General features: G+C 41.5%; 1 protein-coding gene across 3 annotated transcripts in view; it reads left to right on the top strand.

Annotated features, from left to right (window-relative positions):
* The window catches only part of sgsm2 (small G protein signaling modulator 2), a 64988-nt gene extending 45302 nt beyond the window's left edge, over positions 1-19686 (top strand). For 2 of the 3 annotated variants that reach the window (XM_086140714.1, XM_086140705.1), the window contains exons 14-24: positions 2134-2198; positions 8619-8764; positions 8949-9077; positions 9172-9348; positions 10674-11036; positions 11381-11505; positions 12833-12915; positions 15801-15910; positions 16006-16102; positions 17534-17701; positions 19258-19686. In XM_086140714.1, coding sequence (XP_085996840.1) covers positions 2134-2198; positions 8619-8764; positions 8949-9077; positions 9172-9348; positions 10674-11036; positions 11381-11505; positions 12833-12915; positions 15801-15910; positions 16006-16102; positions 17534-17701; positions 19258-19346 — 1552 coding nt within the window. In that variant the 3' untranslated portion in view covers positions 19347-19686. The remainder of the gene's footprint in view (positions 1-2133; positions 2199-8618; positions 8765-8948; positions 9078-9171; positions 9349-10673; positions 11037-11380; positions 11506-12832; positions 12916-15800; positions 15911-16005; positions 16103-17533; positions 17702-19257) is intronic. The other variant, XM_086140724.1, reaches the window with a different exon arrangement.
* The last annotated feature ends 8062 nt before the right edge of the window (positions 19687-27748 follow it).

The raw sequence follows: 27748 nt of genomic DNA, 5'->3' as shown, positions 1-27748 counted from the left end.
GGGCGGACAAAAAGAAAGAGCAATCTTGTTTTGCCCACGTTCAGTATTTAAGGAACACACTGGCTATGCAGTGAAGTTAGAGGACAATCTCTCGAGAAAATTACCGTTACCCGGAGATGAATCTGACTTTGTCTTAAATCACATGGGATGTACTAAACTTGTACTAAACAATTTACAATTTACAAGAGATTGGAATCATCTCAGAAAAAAGGAAGCAACAGGATTTACATTTGTTTTTGCATATTTCATTAAGTTGGTTACTCGTCGGTGGCACCCTTGGCAATCGTCGACAGATAAACTAGAGAGCAGAATTGTAATGGGGTTAGAAAACAAGTGGAAGGAAATAAGGCAAACAGAACGGGAGACTCGAAAGCTTAGACGGGAGAGATTCAATTTGTTATCAATTTACATTTTTTTGCAAAAAGCCGATTTCACAGAATAGACGCCGCAGACCATAGCCATGTACTTTCTCCACCGCAATTTTGCAGGATGAAGCTTCAGAAAGGCTTGGAAGGCGTGTGTGTGTGTGTCTATAAGAAGGCTACTTTGAAATGCCGTGATAGATAGTCAGAGGACACCATTTCGCACCGGAGGGGACGCTGTTTGTTCTTTATGGCAGGGATTGCTCTTCCGCTGCCATCGGCTTGCATCGGTGGGACTGCGTACTGTTTTCCTGTGGACTGAAGTCGAGGTGTAAGGACGGTTTGTGTGCTCCTTGAAGAGGTTTCTCCCCTGCGGTTGCCCGGAGTCATCAGGACTGCAAGGGTACGTCCACAAACAACTGCGCCAAAACTGAGGATTGTGTCAGTCGCACCGTACCAAAATAAGTCTTGCACTTACAAAACTATCCTCTTTATTTCCCCTCCTTGTGAGGGTGTGTGTGTGTGTGTGTGTGTGTGTGTGTGTGTGTGTGTGTGTGTGTGTGCGTATGTGTGAATATTGCTGAAAGAGACATTATTTATATTTATTGGACACCCATTCGGGTAGGACTTGCCTTGAGTTTTTGATTCAAGTCTGATATCAAGTAATACTAGAAGGCATCTGAAAAAAGAGGGGTTTATGCTCGGTAGTATTAAAGTACTTTTGCCATTTCCTGTTGAAATAACTGAAATGATTATTTTATTGTCAATAGGACTAATTGGTATTAAATTGTCAACGTAATCATTTATTTATGTTCACAGAGTTATGTGCAGAATTCACAGCAGTAAAATAATGTACTTTTCAGTGTGTGTAGAGGATTGTTAGTTTCACCCTCTGATGCACTAAAACCGTTTCTTTGTCATTACCAGAAAATCAAGCCTAATTATCATGTCATCCTGATTTATAATTCAAAAGTCACTGAGTACTGTGGTCCTACAAATATTATTTTGAACATAGAATATACAATGCAAATTTCTTGTTCAGGAAAGGGATAAAAAAACCATCATCATTTGACTTTTGCAGCATTTTGTGATATGTAACATTTTATAGTCAGTGAAGTTAGCAGTGGTGTGCCTGGGATGTGTGATAATCATAAGTAAAAATCAGAAAGACACAGTCCATTTCAAGATGCATAGAATCGGCCATTTATAGCCCGAATGATTCAGAAGTATTTATTAATGTTCACCGTAGGCACTGATTCTCAATACCGCATCACATACAACATGTTTCTAGTGGGCGTTTGGCTTTTCGAGGAAGCTTTTTGTCACTGATATTTTCATGGTCCTCATGGACAGTATCTCTACGACCGGGGATGGAGAGTATCCTTTATGGGAACCAGGATTGCTGATTTGAATTTCACAGGGGATGCAGCCTGTTGCCCTCAAAACCATATGACCTCACGTAGCTATTGGATGGTATCATGCAAAGTGTAAAACAGTCTGGATGAATGGGAGCACTTCCATGTGAGAGATAGCTTTGTTACCCTCTGCAGGTTATTTTGAGGCAATAACTTTTCAGGGTTTTATATATATATATATATATATATATATATATATATATACGGGTATCTTTCCACAGATATGAAAATATAATGTTAAAAGCATTATTCTGATATCAAAAATGGTAACATAACTGCAGCCCGTTTTTCAGTTCTGATCGGCTCCATTTCACTGTAGGGCGATTAAATACTAATGTCTTCCTTCCTCCCACCAGATTTCCTCTTAGAATGCTCTGCCAAAACATGAAGAAGCAGATAGTCTCCAGAGCCTTTTACGGGTGTAAGTAGATGATCACGCCACTATTCAGTGACACACAACACATTCATTGTTCAGCTGCAACACAATTTGATATATTTTCCTTTATGTACGATATTATTTACTTTAATGTATGACTATTGTTTTGTCATTGTGACATGAATTATCAATATTTCTGTGTTTGGTGGCAACAAGATATACGCAATTAGTCCTGCAGAGAAAAATGTATATTGGGACACAAAAATTTCATATCTTGTCCGTATAGCCATGTTTATGCATACATACATACATACACACATACATATATACACACATATATACACACATACATACAGTCATGGCCAACAGTTTTGAGAATGACACAACCATAGAAACATCTGGCAAACACCTAAAAACCCTGAAGGAACAGACTTTGTGAAAGTGTCATTCTCAAAACTTTTGGCCATGACTGTACATACATACATACATACATACATACATACATACATATACTCATACATACATATATGTATCATTTCTGCATGTCCCCATTTTCTGCACAGAATTTGCTTCATATTCCCTCATATTTGAATTGCTCAAAAAATAGTGATCCAGAAATGTATGCACATCAACATATTAAGTTTATGAACAAGTTTCATCAGCAAGAGGTAATTAAACAGTACAGTTACAGGACAATTTTTGAGCAAAATATGTAGCCTGGTCTCTCCTCAAAAGAAATGACTATATAAAAACAATATTAAGAGTAAATAAAACTTAAGCAACATCAGCTTTTTTTCTTTAAAATCATATTCCTTCACAGATATAGTTGTATGTTCTGGCTTGTTGTGTTGTGGGCAGGGAAAACTTAATTCACACTACAATCAAACCTGGGATACTTTTTTGCCGTACTGGCCTTTTGCAATAATGCAATGAATAAAAATGGCCGGTGTGTTTGCATTTACCGTTCAGTTATATCTCTGTCTTCTTGTTAAAGCTGACTGACACACAGCTCTGTGTCTTCATGTACAGTTTGCACACTTTAAAGGTTGTGGAAAACCCAGTTGTGATGTGAAGGTCAACCCTGGCAATTTCCTGCTATGATCAATTTTTTTTCATCCAAAACACTGGATAAGGTGCTTATACACTCTAGTATTCTGGAAGTGGTCTCTCGGAACTCTGTTGCTCATGGATTGAGTGATGGAAATATTGGAGCAGGAGGGATGAGGGAAGCAAGGTGGAAAAATAGCAGAGAGAATCGATGTTGGAATAAAACTTGAAGTAGATGAGTAGACAGTCAGAGTCGGGTACAAAGAATAGGGCACTCATTAGAGTAATGGTAGTAGTAGTAATTATACTGGTGATTATTACTTAAGCATTACTTATTAAGAAGACGTTGCTGATTACATTAATGAAAAAACAAGTTTATATGCTTCATCCCTTGGTTTATTATGGATAGAAATGATTTTGAAGTATATCTTCTTCATACTTTCTAGTTCATTCTTATTTCCTTATCCTTTACATTACATTCAAATCTCTCCTCTAACATGCTGCCCCTGGGCTGCCTTTTCCGAATCTAGAAAAGAAACACCATTAATTGAAGTTTATAGGTCCCTTTTCACCACTTTTCATTTGCATCATGACCCCAATTCCTCCTCGCCCAATTGATCATGGTAAAGTGGTAACATAGATGGTGTTGTTGACATAAGAAAGTTCAAGAAAGTCTATTTTAATACATTTTTATGTAAATAAGCATGATTGTAATGCTGAGATCTAACTGTTATTTTGATTTGACTGTAGACCTTTATTACATTCCATTCCAGTCATTTGGCCAACGCTTTTAACCAAAGCAACTTACAAGAAGTGCAATTCAGTCACCGAAGATCCAAAGTATCAGTAGTCAGAAGTCAGAAGTGCCCATTCAACTAAACAGCCATCTCAGAACCATATACATACATACACTTATTTTTTGGGGGAGGGGCTAAGTGAGATTAGAAATTCCTTTGTCACAGCAGCGTAAGATATATAATGTCAAAAAAAGTAAAATAAATATGAATATATATATAAATTGAGAGACAGAAGATAGCCAGACATCCACAAATAAATAGACAGAAGACAACAACAAGAACATCAGGGATAACAATGGAGGAATCAAGGAACAGTGAGGGTGAAAAATGCACAAGTAGAACTGAACAACAATATAAATAAAGTGATGAAAATAAAGAGCAATGAATAAAATAAACAAAAATAGGCAGGATGTGTGCAGGCTGGGACAAACAAGGTTAAGAGAGACAGCAGAGTTAGGACATGACAGTGAGATTGTGGAAGCCACGCTGGTGCACTCGGGCCGCTCAGAGTTGTATTTGTTCTCCCGTCTGATGGCCGTGGGCACAAAGGAGCGTCGGAAGCGTGCGGTTCTGCGGGTGGGATGGACCGTGGGCTGAAGGAGCTTCACATCAGCCACAGCTCGTGGTGCAGGGGTGGGAAGGATTGTCAAGGATAGCTCCCAATTTGTCCTTCACCCTCCCCCCCACCACTCGTTGGAGATGGTCCTGGTTCAGTCCCGCCACCGAGCAGGATTTCCTCACTATCCTATTGAGCCCGTTGAACTCAGGGGTCATGGCACTGCCCCACCAGCGGACTATACCGAAGAAGAGTGCGATGGCGAGCATAGACTGGTAGAAGGTCTTGAGGAGCCTGTTAAAGATGCCCGACCACCTCAGTCTCCTCGAGAAGAGCATCCTGCTCTGACCCTACGTGCATCACTGTTGTGTGTCCAGTCCAGTTTGTTGTTCATGTGGACCCCAAGGTACTTGTGGGAGTCCACTATCTTCACCTCTTCGCCCTGGGTGGTGATCTGTACCTGTCTCCTCCGATTCTTCTGGAAGGCCACAGCTATCTCCTTGGTCTTGGAGATGTTGAGTAGTAGGTGTTTCTCTTTGCTCCACTCAACAAAACTTGTGATCAGACCTCTGTAGTCCTCCTCGTTGCAAAAGAAAGAAGGGCAGGAGATGTGACTACTGTGGAGCACAAAGTATAGGAAATTAGTCAAGGTGAAGCGAGGACGAGTATTGAAGAGGACGAAGAGTGGAAAGGCAGTCTGTCCTGATGATGCACCCAGGGTGGTATGGAAGTGTCTCAGGGAGGCGGCAGTGGAGGTCATGCTTAGATTATTCAACAGGATCCTGTAGAGCATCCATATCAAACTGGCACGGGCCAATGCAGGACATGAATGGAAGCCGTGAGACAGTGGTGAGGAGTGCTGTAGATGTGACAGATATGTTCAGGGTTCAGGTGGGGCCACATCGCGGATTAGCTGTTATCCCAGTCTTGGTTGCAGTGGTTTTGGACAGGCTGACAGATGAGGTTACTCAGAACCTGTGGACCATGATGTTTTCAGATGACGACGTGATCTCAAAATCTTGAAACATGGAGGTATTGCCTGGAAAATAGGTGAAGGAAGGTTAGCTGCAGCAGGACAGAATCCATGTGAATGAGAGGATCTTAAGTGGAAGGCTGAGGCTACAGGAAGTGGAGATAAAGAGGGTGGAGGATTTTAAGTTCATGGGGTCGAGAGTCCGAGCAATACTAAGTGTGGGAAAGAGATAAAGAAACTCATTCAGGCAGGTTGGAATAGGTGAAGAAATGTGTCAGGCAGTGTTGTTTTCGTAAACGAAGACAAAATTATTTTGTTGACGCCTCTTTTTCTTGACAATAACTCAACGGTGACATGGGTTTTTTGGATGACCAACAGAGTTTTTTGTCAACGAGACGAGAATGGATGTAAATGTTAACGGGTGGTCCATCATACGCCCAAAATGCATGCCTTCTCTGCTTTATGTGCGTGTAATCTCAATTAAAACCTAAAAAGTATCTACAATTCTGCTGCATCCTATCCTTGCTCGGATACACCCATCACCTGGCATGAAGTCCACATTCTGCTCAATCCACCTGCCGTCATTCGGCACTCATATTGGACCACGGCGACAGTTTGGTGATGGCTAATGACAAGAAGATGGACGTATTTTGAATATAATCCAGCAGGAAAAAAAACAGATTTTGGCCACAAAGTGCCCTGAAGGCTCACCACACGGATATATTTTCAAAGGTAAGTCCTGTTAACTTATGATAAAAATTCAATGTTCACAGTAAGCTTATCCTAAGTTTTCCACACACTGTTGGTGCAAATGGGCTTCGAACTGCAGGCTTAAGATACATTTGTTATGCTAACGTCAGTTCATTAGCTTATATGTGTGTTACTGTGTGCGGATGGTGCAGGGATTTTTGCCACGTGTAATGCGTTGTCTCATTGAACCGTGTTTGACCGAGGGACCGAAACATGCTGGAAAAAGTTACATTTCAGACCACTTGCTGCATGTGTCTAAATAAAGAGCACATGCACACTTGGGGTTCAATCCGTCCATTCATTGCGTCAGAGTGGCAGGTGATGCCTAACCCAGCTGCCACTGGGCAAGAGGCGGGGTCGTGGGGGGGTTCCGAGCGGGTACACCCTGGACTGGTCGCCGGTCAATCACAGGGCCGCATAAAGGACAGACAGCCATTCACTCTTTCATTTGCACGTGTGGCCAATTCTCCCAATGAGCCCTTGGAGAATCTGCAAACTCCACACAGAAAGCCCCCCCCCGTCCAAATCCAACCGGGGTCCTTTGCACCGTAAGGCCAAAGGACGAACAACTGCGCCCCATGCTTGCTGTTCCCCCCGCACGCACGTACTCATGCACACGCACACACGCGTGCACGAATACATAATGATTTTGTCCGCTGCTCAGAAAGAAAGATCTGATTGTTCAAGAACAGGGTGGCTTATTAAACAAGGTGTTTTTCTTTTGCTTGTTTGATAGTTAAGATCATTCTGTTTTCTTAACATGGTTGTATTTTTATGATATACCTACATTCAATTGTTTTACATTCACCTGTAAACCTGTACAGGAGGAGCATGTTGTATACAGAGCCAGAGTAATCGCTTCTTTGTTTTTTCCTCAAACAGATCCCAGACACCAGAACTCCTAAGGAGAAATCTGGACAGTGCCCCGTCGTCTATCCCAAATACAAGTCTCACTTGCTGGGGTTGTAGGATGTTCGATTTCAAAAATTAAATGCATCTTATTTGCACCGGTAGACAAGTTCATGCCGAGCATGTGTGTTCCTCATCCATCGCTCAGATTTTGGCCATTTGTACGGTCATTGCACTTTTTTCATTGCACAAATTCTATGAAATAACAATAATGATTGCCAAAGTAAGAATGTTTTTGTTTCTTAGGAGTCATGCACATTGATGGCACTCTTACTATTTTATCTGTGTGTAATGCATAACGTGGATCAGAAAGTATTTGCCGTTGGATGGAAACTTTCTATAGCAAAGCATTTCCTTTATTATTGTAATTATTGGTGACAATAACCGATCTACAGGCGAACAATCTTTTGCAATTTGTTGAACTTGAAGATCTGCTATTTTCACAGTTTTTGCGTGACGCTCTCGTATGATCAAGGTGGGCATCCACTCATGAAAATATGTTGAAACCATTGAACGTATATTGAGAAAAAAGTGAAATATGGTAATAAAAGGTTTCTGACAGCAATCTGCAATCTCCAGTACCTATTGTCCTAATTACATTTGTTAATAGACTATACTTTTTCAACTAAAATTGACTTTACTAAAACAATCACACATAGAAATGACTAAAATAGGACCAAATCTAGTAAGCAGGAGGCCTAGAGGAAGACTAAAAGGAAGATTTATGGATGCAGTGACAGAGCTTATGAAGTTAGTTTGTGTGAGAAGAGAATACAGAGAATAACGATGGATGGATGGATGGATGGATGGATGGATGGATGGATTAGTCAACACATTCTTGCTTGTAGACCTGCGCCAGATACCAACCCCTTTTATGCAACTTTCGATGAACCTGGTAAGCGTCTATTTTCGCGTGTAGCATTAGAGGAATAATGCAAATCCTCATGAAGAACAGAAAAATGCGGAAAATACAAACTCAGCTTTTATTTACTTTAGGCGTAGATATAGATACAGATGGAGACATGACGCTCAAGGTTCGTCAAAAAATGACAAGAAATAGGTTTTAATGCTTAGGTATGTAACCCTCCCTGTTTGTCAGGCTGTTGATGTGTTAGGAGTGGGAAGGTGTTCGCTCAGATAGAGGAGGTTGATTGGCTGTGGGGATCTCTAAAGGGAGTAGCTGGAAGGAAAAGAATCAAGAATGGGTATTCTCCTATATTGACCAGCAAAGAAATTTTCACCAGGGGAAGACACACACCGTAGAATAAGGCACATCACTTGAATAAGACGTACAATGCGCTGCAAGAAACAAACCACTAAATAAGCATAAATAAAACAGTGACAACATAAATACATAACTAGAACTTTGGATTGGTCTGCGATAGTAGTTATGTCTAATATCACACCCTTTCCGCATCTCACCTGTTCATCAGGGCTGGCATATTGTCGACACCTCGCCACTGTGCGTACACACCTTTCAGCCCTTGTCAATCACAACATCATCCCTCCAGACAGATCCAGTGAGGCTTCCCAAGGTCTCAGTAAGGAGGTGTGGAGCAAGTACCAGAAAGACTGCAAGGTGAGAAGCGCTGACTGAGGCTGAGCACAGAGACCTCTAATTCAAAATTTGAATCAAACTAACATTAGTTTCACCTTTTGGCACCTTATATCATTAATTGTATAACATGCAAGTGTGTGTGTGTGTGTGTGTGTGTGTGTGTGTGTGTGTGTGTGTGTGTGTGTGTGTGTGCGCGCGCGCACAGAACTATAAAGAGCTTGAATTGCTAAGACTGGTCTATTATGGTGGAGTGCAACACAACATCAGAAAGGAGGTCTGGCCGTTTCTGCTGGGACATTATAAATTTGGGATGGGCAAAAAAGATATGAGCCAGGTACCGCAACCAAACTCTCTCTCAAACACACACACAGACTTTTCATAAACAAAAGTTCTTCTAAATGTGTTTTCAATTCTTTTACCCGATGCAGATTGATGCAAAGATCAGCGATCGCTACCGGCAGGTGATGCAGGAGTGGAAGATGTGTGAGGTTATCATCAAGCAAAGAGAGAAAGAGTCAGCCATCTTTACCAAGTTTTCATCTGGCAGCAGCATTGACGGTCATATCCTGCGACTTGCATACCGAGACTCTTCGATAAGCAATGAGGTTAATCATATCCTACATTTGACCTCTTGCTGGTTCAGGTCATGGAAAATACATCTTACTTATTTTGAACAATCAAAGTCAGTGCTCAAGAACCTTACAGGGCATTTGGGATATCGAGTCAGTTCCATTTAGAAAAAAAAACCAATTTCTGATTTGATGTTATTATTCAAGTACGTGTGTGTTGGTGGGCTTTTTCTGTAAAATTAACAATCAACTGTTTTGATGTTAAGCCATCCAAGTTCTGATACTTGGTTCTGAAGAAGTCTCCTGGATGAGAGGCAAAACATCCTTATGGAAATTGCATCAGTTTTTTATCACGAAATGCTCTTTCTGCATTTATCAAAGAAAAAAAAAATTCTAACGGTCTGTCTTGCAAATTAAATGTTCCTGGTTTGATCTCCAATCAATATCTGTAACTGACAACAGTGAATGTGTTGTAAGTTGCAATTGCACTGAATTTAACTTATTTGTCTCCTGATCCAAATGATATTGACAAAGCAAAACATTCAAGAGGATCATCACTAAGAATTCTACTTCTGTTACTAACCCTTGGCAATTACCTAAAGCGTAGTGTTGAGGGTACACCCCAAGAAACCAAGCAGGGCATCGTCCAAACCCTAACCCAGACTGCAGTTTCAAAGATGATCAAACATGCACGCCTGGGAAAATGTAATTACTTCTGAAACACAACCAGTAGGTTTTAGATCCACATTAAACAGGAAACTTGCCTTAATGCGCACAGACTGATGCTCTGGAATCAAGGGATTCAAATCTTTGTTGTCAATACCCTGATATGGATGACTTCTCCCACTGAGCATTCATATCAGTTCTGTTATGTTGGATTTGAAAACATTTTCCCCTGACTATCCTGGGAAAAAATCATAATCTTTCCAAGATATATTCCCTTTCAAGATCATGCCTCATAGTTGACATTCTTTCAAACTGCCACACCACCAGCATAAATGTGTCAGCTGAGACTACTTTAACTTGCAAGATAGGTGGCACAACTTATTCATGACATAGAATAACAATCATAGCACATCATAGCTTACATTTGTTGACAAACTAAAGCAATAACCTTGATTAATTTTTTTTTTAATTAAGTTGAAGAGGCTTAAGCTTGAGGTTTAGAGGTTTAACAGATATTCATTATTGTATGTGACTGTGAAACTTCAGCAATATAGAAAATAAGGACATTAGAGTCTGCTGTCTGAAAACTGGTGGTTTTTATGGCTTGAGCGTTCCTCTTAGAGATGTAAATATTTTGGACAGACATCACATCACACAAAAAAAAAATCTCACCAAAAAGGCGCTGTCTCCTTCAGGTGTTCATGTCAGTGGATGAGCCAGATGCAGGAAGTCAGGATACCCCCACTGGAGAGGAGGTCAACCCCAACACGTGCACTCTGTTCCCTCAAGCTGTCGCACCCCCAGAGGAGCATCTGCAAGGGGAGTTTGACTCACCAGATTCAGGCTTGCCTTCCTCCAGAAACTACTCAGTGACGTCTGCTCATTCCCAAATCCTGTCCAGCATAGACGACGGTCATAACACTGAAGATGACGGGGGCGTGGAGGAGGAATCCAGAGCTGAACTTTTAGCCTACCAGGACCCCTTCACTGAGGACAGACTAAACAGGCACCTGGACGGATTTGAAACCAATGAAACATCTCCTCCCTCCTCATATACGGTACATACATATCGGTTCACTAACCCTAACCCTAACCTGTGATATCACTGACAGCTGGGGAATTCTTTGGTTTGTCTGACAATTGTTTTTGGAGGGTAGTCAAAAAGAAAAGAAACCCTTGAACTTGAAATTGAAAAGGATGGGGTCTTACATTAGGTCTTTCAAAGACACTTAAAAAACGCCCTTCCTATCCAGCAGCATCCGATTCTCTACGGTGAGTTAATGCTGCTGAGCCACCACTGCTTTGCCAGATAGAAGTGCAAACTAAGACTCTTCATGGCAAGACGTACCGGCACACCCTTTGCTTCACCCAGTCATTCACATGAAATTTATCTTTTATGTAGATAGAGCTGTTGGATGCAGTCGCTCTCAACCTCCACAGGATTGACAAAGATGTACAGCGCTGTGATAGGAACTATTATTACTTCACCACGGCGAACCTGGAGAAACTACGCAACATCATATGCAGGTAGTCGACGATAGAATGTCTTTCAGTCGGAAAACGGGTAGAAAGAATTGAGGAAGAGTGTTTAGTTTGTTCAAAATATGGCCAATGTTGCCTTTTATTTCACTCAGTGCTTTACTTTGAATAGCTTTTTTAACCTAGTATTCAATTAAGGCGCTAAGCATTGTAGTCATTTTAGTTATGTCACATGTGTGGTTAAAACAACCATCTTATGCTTATGATGGTGGTGCTACATAGAAATGTTCATTTGTGTTTACTCACAGACTCAGAGGACTTTTAATAAGTAATTTTTATCAATTCTGCCATTATGAAAATAAGAAATGGATCTGGTGCTTGTAGGTGTACCTGATAGTTTAAGATTTTAGCAAGACATCTAGCTCAGCCCTGTGTTTAGATCAAATACTATATTGTTTTGTTTTGTTTTTTATGTACCTTCTGCTATTTATTGGACAAAGGGAGATTATGTTAATAACAGTGCCGATGTTGATGAGCTGGTGTCGTTTTGTGTCCAATGTTCACATGAGGTTATGTGTCATAACAGTTTGCTTGATACAACTTTTTAAATTTAGGGTGAAATACTGGAAGTACCAGTAAGAAGAAAAAAATAAAATAGAGTCAATAATATTTCCAGCCCCGATGAGAAAAGGCTTGAAGCTCCATCCTCCAAGTTGGACAAACAGGGAGATTTTGCGAATCACTCCAGGAGGGATAAACAGCCTCTCATTTTGTTATGAGAGGCATCAAATTTGGAAAATAACCCAAGGGGGCCTTGGGATCTACACCACAAAATTCAGTGTTTTATTAGTCATTGTAGTAAAAATGTGTAATACTTCCCATTAATCCCAATACATCCCATCACTACTTTTTGTCACTACTTTCTATATGACTGTTTTATAACTTTGTAAATTTTTCAATGAGCCTCTGTACAATCACATCCACATGGCACATACAATCTATTTTGTGTCATCATTTAATTCAATCATTACATTGAAAACTCAGGGGTTTCTTTTTTCAGTGACTTCAGAATAGCATGATGTCAACCCAGTCAACCCAGATCCATGTCCCCCTCCTCCTATCCAGAGCACTATGTCTCTCGAACGAGAAGCAGAATCCAAAAACTGACCAAGTCCACTTTCTACAGGATTTTTCAACAGTCACAAGATGACAGTTCACAATATCACCCTAATAACTATTTTAATTCCCTTATTCCAAGTAACATGAATGTTTTTTAAAAATGAATATCTTACCTATTTTCATGTCTTTGTTGATTATATGAAACACATGAGGCTTTGCTATTTGAGACTGTTGTGTTACTTTCTTTTGCTGGCAGCTACGTCTGGGAACATTTAGAGATCGGTTACATTCAAGGCATGTGTGACCTGCTCGCTCCTCTCATGGTCATCCTCGATGATGGTGAGATTTAATGAGCTTTTTTATTTATTGAATATCTAATAGTTTCATATATATATATATACAAACACACACATATATGTATTTATGTATGTATGTGTAGTACATATATATGTATATATATATATATATATAACTTCATCGGGTGTTTCTGCCCTTTAATGCGACACACCTTCAGCTGAGGCAGGAGGCCCATCACGGGCCGATCAAACCCAGAGGTTTGCTGGGAGGTTGGCTCCTCCCTCAGTCACTCAGCAGCTCAGTGGCCGTGGGGCATCCAGCGGATCAGACACGATCCAGATACTGCTTCTTTCTGCCATGGTACTCAGGGCTTTGATGGATTTTCTCTGGCCTTGCCTTCTGATCCTGAAGTCTCTCAGAAGTCTTGTGGTGGCATTTGTCACAAAGCCTCTGCTGCCCCCTTTGACTGGCCGCACCTCAGGCTTCCAACCTCTTTCTGTAGCCTCAGCCACAAGGTCGGAGTAATAGAGGCTTTTCCGTTCAAAGGCCTCCCCTATTGCACCCTCCTAAGGCACAGTCAACTCTATCAGGAACGGACTTTGACCGGAAGACCAAATCCAGGCGAAGAGTGGTTGGTGAGCACTCGTGGGAGGTCGGGGGGAGGATGATGTTCGTTTCTCTCCCTGGCAGACAAATTGACCTTGTCTTGGGTACGGAGAGGCACTGCGTTGACTGATACCGTCTTAATACCTGCGTTGACTGATACCTTAAGCTGTGCTGCTTGGCACCTTCAGACTTGATCGTGCTGCCAAATGTACCTGCCTTGAGGCAGCCTGCTCTTGCATCAGACCACGATGTGCTGGAGTGAGGCCGGCAAAGAGCCCCGGGGACAGGCCGGGTCTTCTCCCACCCAAAGATCCAAGTTGATAGGGGAAAGCAGAATGACTGATGTTGCTGTGGAAATGAAGCTCAGTACATTTGACTCCATTCCCCACAGGTCTGAGCAGGTTTGATCTTTCTGCTCTCAATGGTATTCCATGTCATCCAGGAGCCTTGTTAACCTTGAGATACAGCCTTGTCACATCTATCGAAAACAAACCTCCTCTACCACCAAGCATCGGCGTTCTGAGGGACTTGCTTTTCGCCAAGTGAGATGTTTATATACAGGCTGCTATGTATACATATAAATGTGTGTTTGTATGTACATATATATGCATGTGTGGGTATACAGATCCGTGTACAGACAAAAAAAATTCTGTATATTTGTGTGTGTGTATATATATATATGTATATATTTACAAACCTATGTAGATATGTATATATGCGTGTGTGTGCATATATATATATATATATATATATATATATACACACACACGCACACACAAAGGGGGGAGAACAAGTGTTTAGTGCACCGCTGATTTTTCAGCTTTTCCCACTTACAAAGATTTGGAGGTCTATCATTTTTATCAGAGGTACTAATCAACTGTGAGTGATGGAATCTAAAACAAAAATCCAGACAAACATTGTATGATTATGTATTTGTATGATGATGATTTAAGTCATTAATTTCCTTTTTATTACATGACATAAGTATTTGATACGTCAGAAAAACAGAGCTTAATATTTGATACAAAAACCTTTGCTGGCAATTCCAGAGATCAGATCTTTTCTGTAGTTGATGAGCAGGTTTGCACTGCAGCAGGGATTCCGGCCACTCCGCCATGCAGATCTTCTCCAGATCCTTCATGTTTCGGGGCAGTCGCTGGGCAATATGCGCTTTCAGCTCCCTCCAAAGATTTTCTATAGGGTCCAGGTCCAAAGACTGGCTAGGCCGCTCCAGGACCTTGAGATGCTTCTTACGGAGCCACTCCTTGGTTGCCCTGGCTGTGTGTTCGGGGTCGCTGTCTTGCTGGAAGACCTGGCCACGGCCCATCTTCAAACCCTTGCAGAAAAGAAGAAGAATAATGTTTCCACCTCCATGCTTCACGCTTGGGATGGTGTTCTTGGGGTAGGACTCGTCCTTCTTCTTCCTCCAAACACACCGAGTGGAGTTTAGACCAAAAAGCTCTATTTTTGTCTCATCAGACCACATGATCTTCTTCCGTTCCTCCACTGGATCATCCAGATGGTCGTTGTAAACTTGAGACGGGCCTGGACACGTGCTGACTTGAGCGTTTTAATCCATGACGGCGTAGCCTGTTACTCATGGTTTTCTTTGAGCTTGCAGTCCCAGCTCTCTTCGGGTCATGGACCAGGTCCAGCCACGTAGTTCTGGCCTCATCTTCTTGTGATCACTGAGGCCCTGCGAGGTCAGATCTTGCATGGAGCCGCAGACCGAGGGAGATTGACTTTCATCTTGAACTTCTTCCATTTTCTAATCATTGAGCCAACAGTTGTTGCCTTCTCACCAAGCTGCTCGCCTCTTGTCCTTTAGCCCATCCCACAATTTCGTTCCTGATGTCCTTCCACAGCTCTCTGGTCTTGGCCATTGTGGAGTGGTTGGAGTTTTTTTGATTGAGTTTGTGGACGGGTGTCTTTTCTACAGGTAAGGAGTTCAAACTGGAGCAGTTGATACAGGTAACGAGTGGAGAACAGGAGGGCTTCTTAAAGAACCACTAATGGGTCTGTGAGAGCCGCCATTCTTACTGGTTGGTAGGTGAGCAAATACTTGTCATGTAATAAAATGCAAATTAATGACTTAAAAATCATACAATGTATTTTTATGGATTTTGTTTTAGATTCCGTCACTCGTAGTTGAAGAGTACCTCTCATAAAAATGACAGACCTCATCCTTTGCAAGTGGAAAAAGCTGAAAAATCAGCAGTGCATCAAACACTTGTTCTCCCCACTGTATCTATTATATATATATATATATATATATATGTATTTAAAATGTGTTACAGTCTGTCTGTGTGTGTGTGTCTCAGAGTGCTTGGCATTCAGCTGTTTTTCACAGCTCATGAAGAGGATGAGTCAGTATTTCCCCAATGGTGGAGCCATGGACACACACTTTGCCAACATGAGGTCTATGATCCAGGTGAATACTAACTATGATTGAGGAAGATGTTCCAGTGTTTGTGTGTGTTTTGGGGGTATGCGAGGAGTTACATTTTGACTTGTCTCTAATGCCAGATCCTGGATTCTGAGTTGTTTGAACTGATGCATCAGAATGGAGATTACACCCACTTGTACTTCTGTTATCGCTGGTTTCTACTGGACTTCAAGAGAGGTGAAAAATATGTCTTTATTGTTCTCACCTACACAATGCACGGTTCACGGATTGAATATTGACAGCAGCAGCCACTTCTGTCATGAGTTGTGAACCAAAGATTCGGATGTGAAACATTCTGGTCATACTTGAATGGTATAGTCCTACCAGGAGAGAAACTGGATTTAAGAGCAGACTCAGCATTGAATATTGGATAGTAGCTTGCTCAATCACCAGTTTAGGTGTACTACACCTAAACTGGTGATTGTTGGGATAAGGTTTGTTCAGTTAAGGTTCAGTGTTTTGAAAGGGAATGCAACACAAATACGGGTGAACCTTGACTTACAAGTGCATCGACTTGTTTTTTTGAGATACGAACCATCGCTCAGACATTTTTTTTGCTTTGTGAGCTGAGATCTGAGTTGCCAGCCAATAGGAAGAGCGTTTGACACCGATGTGGCCGTCGCCGTCCATTCAATTGGGTGGACGCGCCGCCCGGTAAGAGGTAGATCGGCGAAATCAACAAAAAACATCAGCGTGTTTTGCATGTTGTCGACTTGTCCACAAAGAGATGCCGTAATTGTTGTCGGCAAGATACAATGGCCGAGAGCAACATCTGAAGGCCAAAATACATGAACAGGAATTTATCGCAGCAGACCTCAGGAACATCAACAGATGAGGCATTGGAAGAGTCATTCATTCGATCATTTTAAAAAGTGGGCCGGCATTGGCTCCATCGCTAAATCAAGTTTAGTGATAAAGTGATAAACATACGGTGCAAGTTCAATTTAGCAATACAATGTAGCAGCAAGTGTAGAGTGAGCAAGTTAAGCAAGAGCATGCGGTGAAAAACTCTCACAGACTTTGTCCGATCTTCATGTAAATACACGACATAAAACCAGTTTATTTCTTTACATTCTCAGTCATTATGTATTTTTATTTAAGTAATTTCTCGTCTTTTAAGTACCTTTGCCTTATTCAAAATCACAGGACAAAACCTAGGGGCTGGAATGGGTTAATAGGGTTTCAGTTCAGTTGGAATGGGGAAAATGAATTTGATATACTAGTAAATTGAGTTACGAGTTTGAGTAAAATCTAGCGTATGTCTCAATTCACCATGACATTTAATTTCGTAAGCTATAGCACAATAAATGTTAAAAAGGGAACTGTAGGAGCTCACCAAGGGGTGACCCCTCGAACGTGCTGTACCCTTACACAAAGCTCAGAGTCAAAATCTCAAACCATAGCTTTGGACAGAGTGATTGGTAGCCAGGGTACAAAATGCCTTCGCATCAAAATCAGAATGCAACTGCATGCTTTTTGAATACAGCTAAATGTGTTTAAGGCTTTAGATCCCCAAGAGATCTTTGTAATTGTAGTAATAACAGTTATGTGTGCATGTGTGTTTAAACGCATGCAGGCATTCATGTCGATGTACAAATATTCCTACAGAGCTCTTATACGAGGATGTCTTTGCTGTGTGGGAGGTAATATGGGTTGCTCCCAGGATTTCCTCCAAGCACTTTGTTCTCTTCCTGGCTTTGGCCCTTGTTACCGTTTACCGGGAAGTCATTGTGGACAACAACATGGACTTCACAGACATCATCAAGTTCTTTAATGGTGAGACACACGCAAATTCCATTATATTTCAAAGTTTTTATTTCACAATTCTGCGTGGTGATAAATAGCCCCTGTATCAGAGCTTTGTCTCCTCGGATCTAAGAAGGCGATTGATCATTTGATAAATCAGCAAAGCTCAGAGTGTGTGTGTTGAGCTTCCTGATAGCCTGCTGGATGAAACTTCTTGAGTGTGCTGGTTCAGTGTCCTCCCAGGTGGCGAAAGACGAGAGATAGGTGGGCGGGATAAGCCGCAGTACGGAGGCGGGTGCTGTGGATGACCTGGAAGGAGGGGGAAGGGGCAGCTTCTCTCGCGAGGCGTAGGAGGGTCTTATGGTCAGATGCAGTGCAGGTGCCGCACCACACTCTGGATGCCCTCGCGGTGTCTCTGTAGAAGGTGGGGCTCTGACTCTTCTTAGGTTGCAGAGAAAGTAGAGACGCCAATGTGTTCTCTGGGCCAGTGAAGCAGTGTTCTTGGTCCAGGGCAGCTCGTCTGACACGTGCACACCCAGGAAATTGGAGCTGCTCACCGTCTCCACCAGACGATGTTGACGCTCAGAAGAGTTTGCTGGGAGTGCTCGCTCCTGAAACAATCCACAACAACCTCCTTCCTCTTTTCCACGTTCAGGGGGAGATTGTTGGCAGGAACCTAACTTTGATTCTCTCTATAATAGTAGAATGTTGTTTGTTTTCTCTTGTAGTAACAACAAAACAAACAATGGCCATATGATATGATATGATATGATATGATATGATATGATATGATATGATATGATATGATTATGTGGTCAGAAATTCAGTGGAATCTCAGGACTGAAAAATATGATTAGTTTCCGTTCCATGACTGATGGCCGGTGCTTCTCTTTGGGCCTTTAGGAGGAACCGGATGACTTAATGCAACTATTTTATCATGTTGGAACATCAAAACTCCACACTCTGCCTCAGCGATAGGTTGGAGTTAAAATACAGGCGCAAGTAGATGGTATTGTGCATGTCGTGGTATATAAATGTACACAATTGTTAAACTTGTGGCTTTGCTCCAGACACTGCATTTACCCATTAGACATGATGTTTTTCATGTGAAGATCTTAAATATGAACTTGCCAGGGTTGGGGGTTAAAATCAGTCAAAGACTTTTCATGTCTTGTTTCATGCAATGTGTTTTTTTGATTTGATGCTAATAAGCGACATTTCAAATCGAAGCACTACGAAAGCGATGAGTGCCTGGAGAAAACTGAACTTGAAATTAATGTAACTGTAATTTAGATTAACTTAACTAAGACTTCAATGTTCACGATAAAAAAAATCACTCTTTGAACCACGCAAGAACAAAAAATACCGATCAACAGCCGAGATGAAAAATCATGGTTGAATCCGATTTGCTCTCTTTTTTAGTCCCTGCGTTTATGCTATTTTTAAGTGTTCCGAAAGTCAGTGTGGGATGCTTACCTTTTGTCAAGTTGTTAAACCTGATTGTCAAAATAAACTTAACTGTGTGTTTTATTTCCTGTTGTTATAAGAACCCTATAGCCTCTCTTAACATCAGATCTGATCCACAGAGATGGCAGAGCACCACGATGTCCAGCACGTCCTGAACATAGCGAGGGAGCTGGTGCACAAAGTCCAGTCTCTGATGGACAACAAGTGATCATCAAGGATGGAGGAACGGAGGCACACAAAGACTATCCTATGAGAGCAGTACGGGTGTACTTCTCGGGCAACTTGATGCTCGTCCACCACCTTTTATAAGTTACTGTCACACGGAATGCATATGGTGTCCTTTTAGTCGTATGGATTTGTCTGCATGCTAATGAGTTTGACTATACTATGAATGCTTTCTTGTTCCAAAAACAAGTGGATCCTGTGTGTGTGTGTGTGTGTGTGTGTGTGTGTGTGTGTGTGTGTGTGTGTGTGTGTGTGTGTGTGTGTGTGTGTGTGTGTGTGTGTGTGTGTGTGTGTGTGTGTGTGTGTGTGTGTGTGCGTGCGTGTGTGTGTGCGTGTGCATGAAAACATCTGTCAACATTGGCAGTATCAATACTCCACGCTTCCAGACTGATATTTTTCTTCCTCCACGAAAGGGAAGTTCTGGATGTTTTTCAAATATGGCACTCTGTCCTTGTCAGATAGTCCCAGGTGCTCTTAACGCAATGCCAGCAGTTACCACTAAAGGGTATAATTTACACAAAATTTAGCATGAGAAGCCTGAGACTTAGCCACGGAGTTTTTGTTAGCGACCAGATGAACTGTGCCAACGACATTCTCATGATTATTTTCTGCAAAAAGCATGATGACGTTTTTTTACCTGCCGCCTCACTTTTCCATTTTTTTCAGTTTTGTTTCACAATGTATTACAATGAAAAATTGCCTTTACGAACTATAAGCCCAATGTACTTTGTTTGTACTTTTTGGAGAATTTTTTCGATGGTGTCTGTGAAGGCCCCAGCAGTGGAACACACAGTGTACTAGTAGTTGGAGTCAGCAGTAGCCAAATTGACCTTACCGTACTATTCTGATGAACTCAGGATGGATTGCAGCTGACTTTTCAGTGCAACATAAGGTGTAGTTGATAAAGATTGACTTCACCAGAGCAGTTAAAAGGCAGCACCAAAAAGCAGCATGTGTCAATGGAGAAAAAGCACAGAGACATAACCACTTACCTGCCACTGGAGATGCTGGTACTTTAAATGTATAACAATTTGAGGCTTTAATAACCTTAAGTCTATAAGTTTTTTTGTTTTTTTTTTGCCATTTTATTTTGCTTGTTTATTTTATCTTATTCTTGATTATGTGTGTGGATTCATAAGTATTCATCTTTTTCTGAGTTCCTTTTCCTTAATTTATTTTATATTCAATGCACTAATTAAAGTTAAAGTGTTTAGTGGTGTGAAAACTGATTGTAGATGTTACAATGATTCTTTAATGACAATTGAAACTTGAATTTGTTAATTTGTTTTATAGGTAATTTTGTCCTTGTGGAAAGATATGTGTGCGTGTGTGTGTGTGTGTGTGTGTGTGTGTCTACGCATGTGCATGCGTGTGTGTATTTGTGCATGCATGCGTGTGTGTGTGTGTGTGTGTGTGTGTTTTCTTCAAAGTGGTGGGAGAATTCCAGGAGCTTCACTTAGGGTGTCATTACAGTTTTGAAAGATGTTGGCATCAGCTGTCAGAAGTGGGTTGCATAGAGGAAGTGCCACTTTTGTCTTAACTATTAAAAATATTTGCAACTCCTGGAAGTAACACATTTGTGAGTTGTGAATAATACCATTTCTGTTAGACCATTTAACAGTCAGTTGTTGTCAGACAAATTTTTGAATGATGTAAAGAATTCCCTGTTGATGCAAGCCTGTATGGTCAGGGCCGTGTTATTTTCACAGTAACAGGAGGGAGCATTGATCTAGTTGCCATTGTCCTGAAACAGTCCCTTCACAAAGTTGCTTGTAACTGCCTTAAAGTGATCTCGGTGAGGTAAAAAATGTGCTCATGAGCTACTAAACCCTTTCCACATGCACTTAAGCCCAAACAATAAGTTTGGGTGAAGGACTATGTTTACAAGATCTTCTACCGCCCCTCCAAAGGAAATTCTACCTCATCCCAGGGCAGTTGTGGGATATGGAAGCTGCTCAGCTTCCATGTTCAGGGCCCCCACTGTGGAAATGTATTCCTGGAGCTGTGGCGAGGAGGTCAGAGCTAGTTGTGATAGTAATTGGGAACCCTGAGGGGAGACTGGCAGTAAAAGAGGCCATCAAGCCGCAGGCCTTCTTGGACATCGCTGCCCTTGGGCTCTCCTGAAACTGTCAACCAGTAACAGCTGGGTCAAAGGGCTGTCCCAACAGGGGGCACAGAAGCATAGCAGAAACAGGACTTTGGAGTGATCATGGAGAAGGCTTTTTGGTTCACTGGGAAGTTTCGGAAACCGGTCGGAGAACTCAGGAAAGGGAAGCAGGGCTTCGGCCAACATGTTTATTGCATAAGACATTAACAGGGGTCACCATCAAGTTGTGGAAAGAGCCCTTTGAGGAGCTTCTGAACCATACTGCTGCTACTGAAAGGAGGCAGGGCTGGAGGACTCTGTCAAGCCTTCATCCATGTCTAATGTGCAGTGACTGAGGTAGTCTAGAAGTTCTGTTTTAGCGAGTCACCAAGTGTGGGTTAGATATGTGTTAAAGCCACTTGATGTTTAGGGTCTGTCTTGGCTGACACCTCTTCAATGCATGGAGATGTGGTACAGTCCCTAGGGTTTAGCAGACTGGAGTGGTCCCAATTTTGGAAAAAAAAAAGTGGACCCGTGAGTTTGGTCTAAAACTAAGGCAAACCTTGCTGCTCAGAAAACCTTCCTTTGAAACCCTAAGCTAGGGAACAACAAGAAGAGCATGGTCAATTTACAACCCTTTGACTCAGGAGGAACAATGAAGATTCCATCCAGATCTTGGAACAGTGGACAGGCTCTTCGCACCTGTAAGGATCCTGAAGGCATGGGGAGTATGGTCCATATGGTTTGGGGACTTAGAGAGAACATACGACCACATCTCAGGTAGTCTTCTGTTGAGGCTTCCATGGGAGAAAGGGGTCATAGGATAATTACCACAAGTAATATGATCTCTGTACAACAATGAGAGCTACATCTTCTTTCTTGGCACAGAGCTAACCGCCTTTCCTTGGGCGGCCCTTAATCACTGATATTGTGGGACCTTCAGGATCATTTCTCTGCCCTTTTGTAGCTAATGTGGTTCTGTTGGCCTCATCACCATATGACCTCCAGCGGACACTGGGGCAGCCAAGTGTGAAACAGTCAAGATGAGTCGCCACCTACTAAGATAAGATAACACTTTATTGATCCCCATAGGGGAAATTCAGGAGACTTTCTGCCATTCAGAAGCCATGGCTTTGGTCCTGAAAAGGATGGATATTCCCTATAGGATTAATTGGATGTCCATCCTCAGATGATGGATTTAGATAAGATTTTGGGGTCTTTTTTATCAGTGAGGGTTGGATGGAGCGTGAAACGGATGGATGGATCAGTACTGCCCCGTCAGTAATGTTGGTGCTGCATCTGTTGGTTGTTGTGAAGAAAAAACTGAAGAACAGGGGAACAGAAATAGCCAGGGCATACTGTATTTACGAAACGAATACAAGAAGAAAAAAATAACTTTCCACAACTCAATTTGACATACCGCTCTCCTCTCTTCAACTATTCGTCCTAAACCGCACACCAGTTGTCAGAAATCCCAGAAGAGACTAAATTCTTGTGACTGCACCTGTGAATCAATTTGAACTTGAGATACTAAAGAAAAGTGTAATAGAAATGACTTGTCCTCAAAATTTCAAACATTTATGCCTCAGTTGTTTGTGAATGGCACTGTATGGCTCTGAAAAACAAGGATATGCTCATACAAATTGTTTTTGTCAGGGCCAGTTATTTGTCGGATTTAGAGTATTCAATGGATTTTAAACAAAACAATTTATCACATAATTACTCCAAAGAAATGGAAATATAGTAAAACCCGCATGCTGTTGTAAAATACACAAAGTGGCTGCTACTGTCCCCGCAGAACTGAAACTGAAGTCTTGTCTGCATTGGATTAAAGAAATATGTTAGACATAGTGAAAAACAATTGAATCAAAGAAGATGTTTTTCTATTCTGCTTCCTGTACCGCTGGCTGTGAAAGCCTTTATCAACACCGTCTTTGCCTCGCAAAATCATCTGATCCTGTCGCAACCGATCCCTCATTCAGCCGTGACCTGAGTTTTCCCTCATCCTATTTGTACTGTTGTCACCCCTCTTTCAGATTAGCTCTTTGTATCCCAGGATCTGAGGGCGATGTGGATTTACATTGACTCTCACTGCTCGCTGTACCCGAACAACCCCCTTCTGGCTTTAGCAGAGCTTCGTCTTCCAATCCAGTCATGTCCTACCAAAGCCTTCAAACAGACCCCTCAATGTGCGTGACAGCAATTAGAGGACTGTTGGCTATGTGCATGTATTATTATTTTCTAATCACGATTTCAGATTCAGGGTGGCATGGTTGCGCAGGTGTAAGCACTTCCTTTTCATATCAAGAAGATTCCTTGTTCAATTCCAACAGGAGGCCTCTCAGTGTAGAGTTTGCATGTTCTTCCTGTGTCTGTGGGTTTCACCTGGGGTCTCCATTTTCCTCCCTCAGATCAAAAAACATGGAGTTGGTTAATTGGAAACTCTAACTTGACAGATGTGTGAATGAGGGATCGAATGGCTGTATGTCTCTGTTTGTGGCCCCTGATCAGCTGGCGAATGGTCCCAGGTGCACCCCGCCTCTCGCCCACCGATGGCCTGGATAGGCTCCAGCATCCCCCGCGACCCCAAGTAGGATAAGCGGGAGATAATGGATGATCTTATACATGCAATTGGACTTTAAAAAAGCAAACAAATATTATGAAACACACACGTCATTACTGCCGTACATTTGAACAGACAGCCCACTATTTCATGAACATAAAAAATCCTATTGATTATGTCCAAAATTTTATTGAGCAGATATGCGGAATGTGCATTTTGACTGTTAAGTCTTATTTTCCAATGTGTTGCACTGATTTCAAGATGTCACACTTCTATTCATTTGGATTGCATTCGCAAATGTATTGGTTATGATGTATTACTTGCCTTAAATGTAGTGTATTATTAAATGAAAGGTTTTTCATTAGTGAGCACTTCTTTCCTTTAGTCTAGATGCTCTGATCCATCAACCCAAGTAGTTAAGTAACAAAAGTTTTATGGGGTATGATTTAGTGTATCTTAGTTGCCATATAAACCTATATTTTATGATACGGTGCCCAAGTTATGAGTAAATGTAGTGGAAGAAAGAACTAATCTGACAAATTTCAATCAGGTTTTTATTATCAATAATTCTGTGCCTGAGCACTAGGTACTAAATAAGTGTACAGGTGCAACATTTTTGTGGCAGAACTACCATTTTAGCGGTTATATTATTCTCTACATGGAAGGGCGAGATCTGATTCCATTAATAATTCTGGATAATTACAGCAAGGTACTGTTTAGCACAGTAAAGATAGACATTGTCAGGAGAGGCTTCAACTCCACAAATAATGAAAATGATCATCAAATCTCCAATTTTGATCGTAGCTTCGGCAGTCACTGTTAGAAAAAGTAATTTAGTCATTGTTGATTTCATTTGGATATGCAGAAAATACTCAATAATAATGAAAAAATTCATACATGGAACCAGAAATGCTTCAAATTCAAGATAAAGAAATGACATGATAAAGAATGACAAAGAAAAAATATATACACATCTATTTTCTTTAATCAGCAATTTCTTAAGTTAATTTAATTGAAATTGCCATTGGACAAACATTGCTGTGGTGCTTGCTTCTACCTATGTCAGAAATGGATTAAGTTTAAAAAATTAATGTGTGGTGGTTAGCCTAAAATGGCTGAAAAGTTGGGTATTTTCTTAAACTTTTTCATTAATCAAACTGTACGTTGGCATTACCTTTGTTTTGTGATGACAAGTGAACCTAAAATTAGCCTTGAAAAGGTAGTAAACGAATAACTGGGAGCTTTTTACATACAGTTCACAGAAATCATTTGAATATTTGCAGAACTGAATGTAAAATTAACCAGTAGAGCAAGAAACAACAGCAGCACGTAGGATCAAACATACATTGGAGTCTGTGACAGCATTTGATGTAAAAGTATTTTTATCTGTCACCATTTTGTATCAAAAGAAATGTTGATGAGCCTTTGTGGTCATGAACACTTAACAATGCCTTTTGGGAAGGGCTCCTTTGAGACCATATTGACAAGAGAGTTGGCCCAGGAGCTCTAACACAATAAATTATTTCGTGTGGACAATTTGGAGAAAGAAACAGGTGAACGCACAATGCACAACTCTGTGCTGAATTCTGGAATGATTTTTTTTGTGTAAATGCTTCATATTACTATGATGTTCTTTAAATAAATAATTTTACACTTGATTGTCACTTTACCAATATGTTTCCTACAAGTCAGTGTTCAAAGCATGTCAATAATTTGTTATCACCAGGATTAGTAATAGTGAAACAAATGCAGAGGTAATTATGTAATATGAAGGATAGATTAGATATGTTTGTATTTCCGATATTGTCTTCACATTTATGAACAACCCCTTCGGTGAACTATAATGTCGGTATACTGCCAGATAGTTACAATTTTGACATCCCTCCCATGGTGAAAGCTGTTTGGTAGAGTTTGTTTGTTCCACTGCACAAGGACTCTCATAGTGAGCTAATGTTCAATGCAACGTTCATGTCTGTATGGCCTGCTTTACCGTCCAGATAGTGAGCAAGACTTGGGAAGTCTGAGTCAGTCTGATGACACAACTGAAATCTGACACAAGATAAAGAAGATCTATCACATCTGGGCCAGGAGGTTCCAAAGTGTTGACGGGGTTCGCCTCGGAGGCTGCATGTTGCCTCCAACGAAGACAGAAAAGAGGGGACGTTGTATTCGGTCAATGGCAAATGGGGGAACAGGAACCTTCAAGTTACCCAAGTAGAGAGGTGAGATGGAAGGCATCATAAGATGCATAAGGGTGTACATATTTGCCCCTGGACACTCGGGTGTCGATGAAGAGACACCGGGTAGAGTTGGCTTCAATAGTGGGGAAGGATACCGCCTGGGCTTTGCAGGCCCAAACATTTGCAGAGTCCCCTGTGAGAAGGCACTTCAGTTCTCACCTCCAGCAGACCCTCGATCAGACATGAGCATCTCATGGGTGGGGGTCAAATGTGGCCCTTTGTGCCACCCTGCATGAGGTCAATTAGAACATGGGTGAGAAAACATTGATGCTGTTCATGTTATACAAGTGTGTTGCTTTACTGTTATCACTGGTTTGGCCCTCCAACACCCTTCAGGTTCATCATGTGGCCCGGTGTGAAAATGAATTGCCCACCCCTGCTTTAGACCATGTCCCTTAGAGGCAGATGCCTTAGACGCATTGCTTTAAGTGGGCGCTATGATGGTCAGAGCCTGTCGGTGGTAAGCCCCGATACTCATACGTGGACACCGGAAGAGAGCGGTGCTGTAAAGCTGAAGAAGCCTTATTGGGTCTATTTGGTCTGTGGAGCTCTGATGAGCTGTTTCAGATGCAAAGTGTCTCTCAAAGTTCTGTTTATCATAATTCAACAGGCATGACACCCATGAGCTGCGGTAATACCCTGCATCAGATGCTGCCTCCTAACCTACAAATTTTCTGGATTTTTTAACAGAACAACAGTGTCAGATAAAGGCCATATTTCAACATGATTCACCCCCGGCAGGGTGTTTACCTTCAAACCTAACTGGTTTTATCCGTTCTGTTAAACATTTCCTTGGTAGTGCCAACTTTTGACAAACATATTCCATCATCATCGGGACCTTGATCGAATACTCAAAATGAGCAATGTGACTTGGAAAAGGATCAGGTGAATTCATTGTGAAATAGACAATAGTATTTTCTTTACAATAGCAATGACATTAGCATGGAGAGTTTACCATCTTTAATGTAGGTGTTCCACTATGATCCTTGCTCAGTTTTGGTGTGTGTTGATGAAGGTGCTCTCGAGCAGGTGGAGTCCAAACACCAAGGTCTGAAACACTTAAATTAATTCCACTGAGTGATACATCTCACGTTTAGAGTAGACATAGTCATTGTGCAGCCGCCTTTTATCCAAAGCAGTGGAGATGCTAGGGATTGAACCCAGGACCTCACACATGCAAAGCATGCACTCTACCACTCAGCTGTACGTCCCCCTTTGCAATAGACATTCTGTAACTTCAAATCGAGAGAGAAGATTAATGGATATCATGAAAGTGGACTTTTCCCTTCAGAGGCCACCAGACCACCAGACTCCAGTCCAGGGATCAGCTCCAGCATCTCCCGCGGCCCTGACTGCAGATGATGGGTGGATGTTTAGGTGAGAGATAACTTCATTACATATCAAACTGAAGAAATTGAAGAGTTTGCAGATTTACTGAAATTGACATTCGTGGCCACCGCGTTCGTTTAAACGTCTTTTTATCCCCCAGCGTTGGA

The sequence above is a fragment of the Fistularia commersonii genome, chromosome 3, assembly GCF_037954325.1.
Source record: "Fistularia commersonii isolate RoL2024-O1a breed Wild chromosome 3, RoL_Fcom_v1.0, whole genome shotgun sequence".
Lineage (NCBI taxonomy): Eukaryota > Metazoa > Chordata > Actinopteri > Syngnathiformes > Fistulariidae > Fistularia > Fistularia commersonii.
Note: the sequence above shows the minus strand (reverse complement) of the source record. Positions and strands in the feature narration are given on the sequence as shown.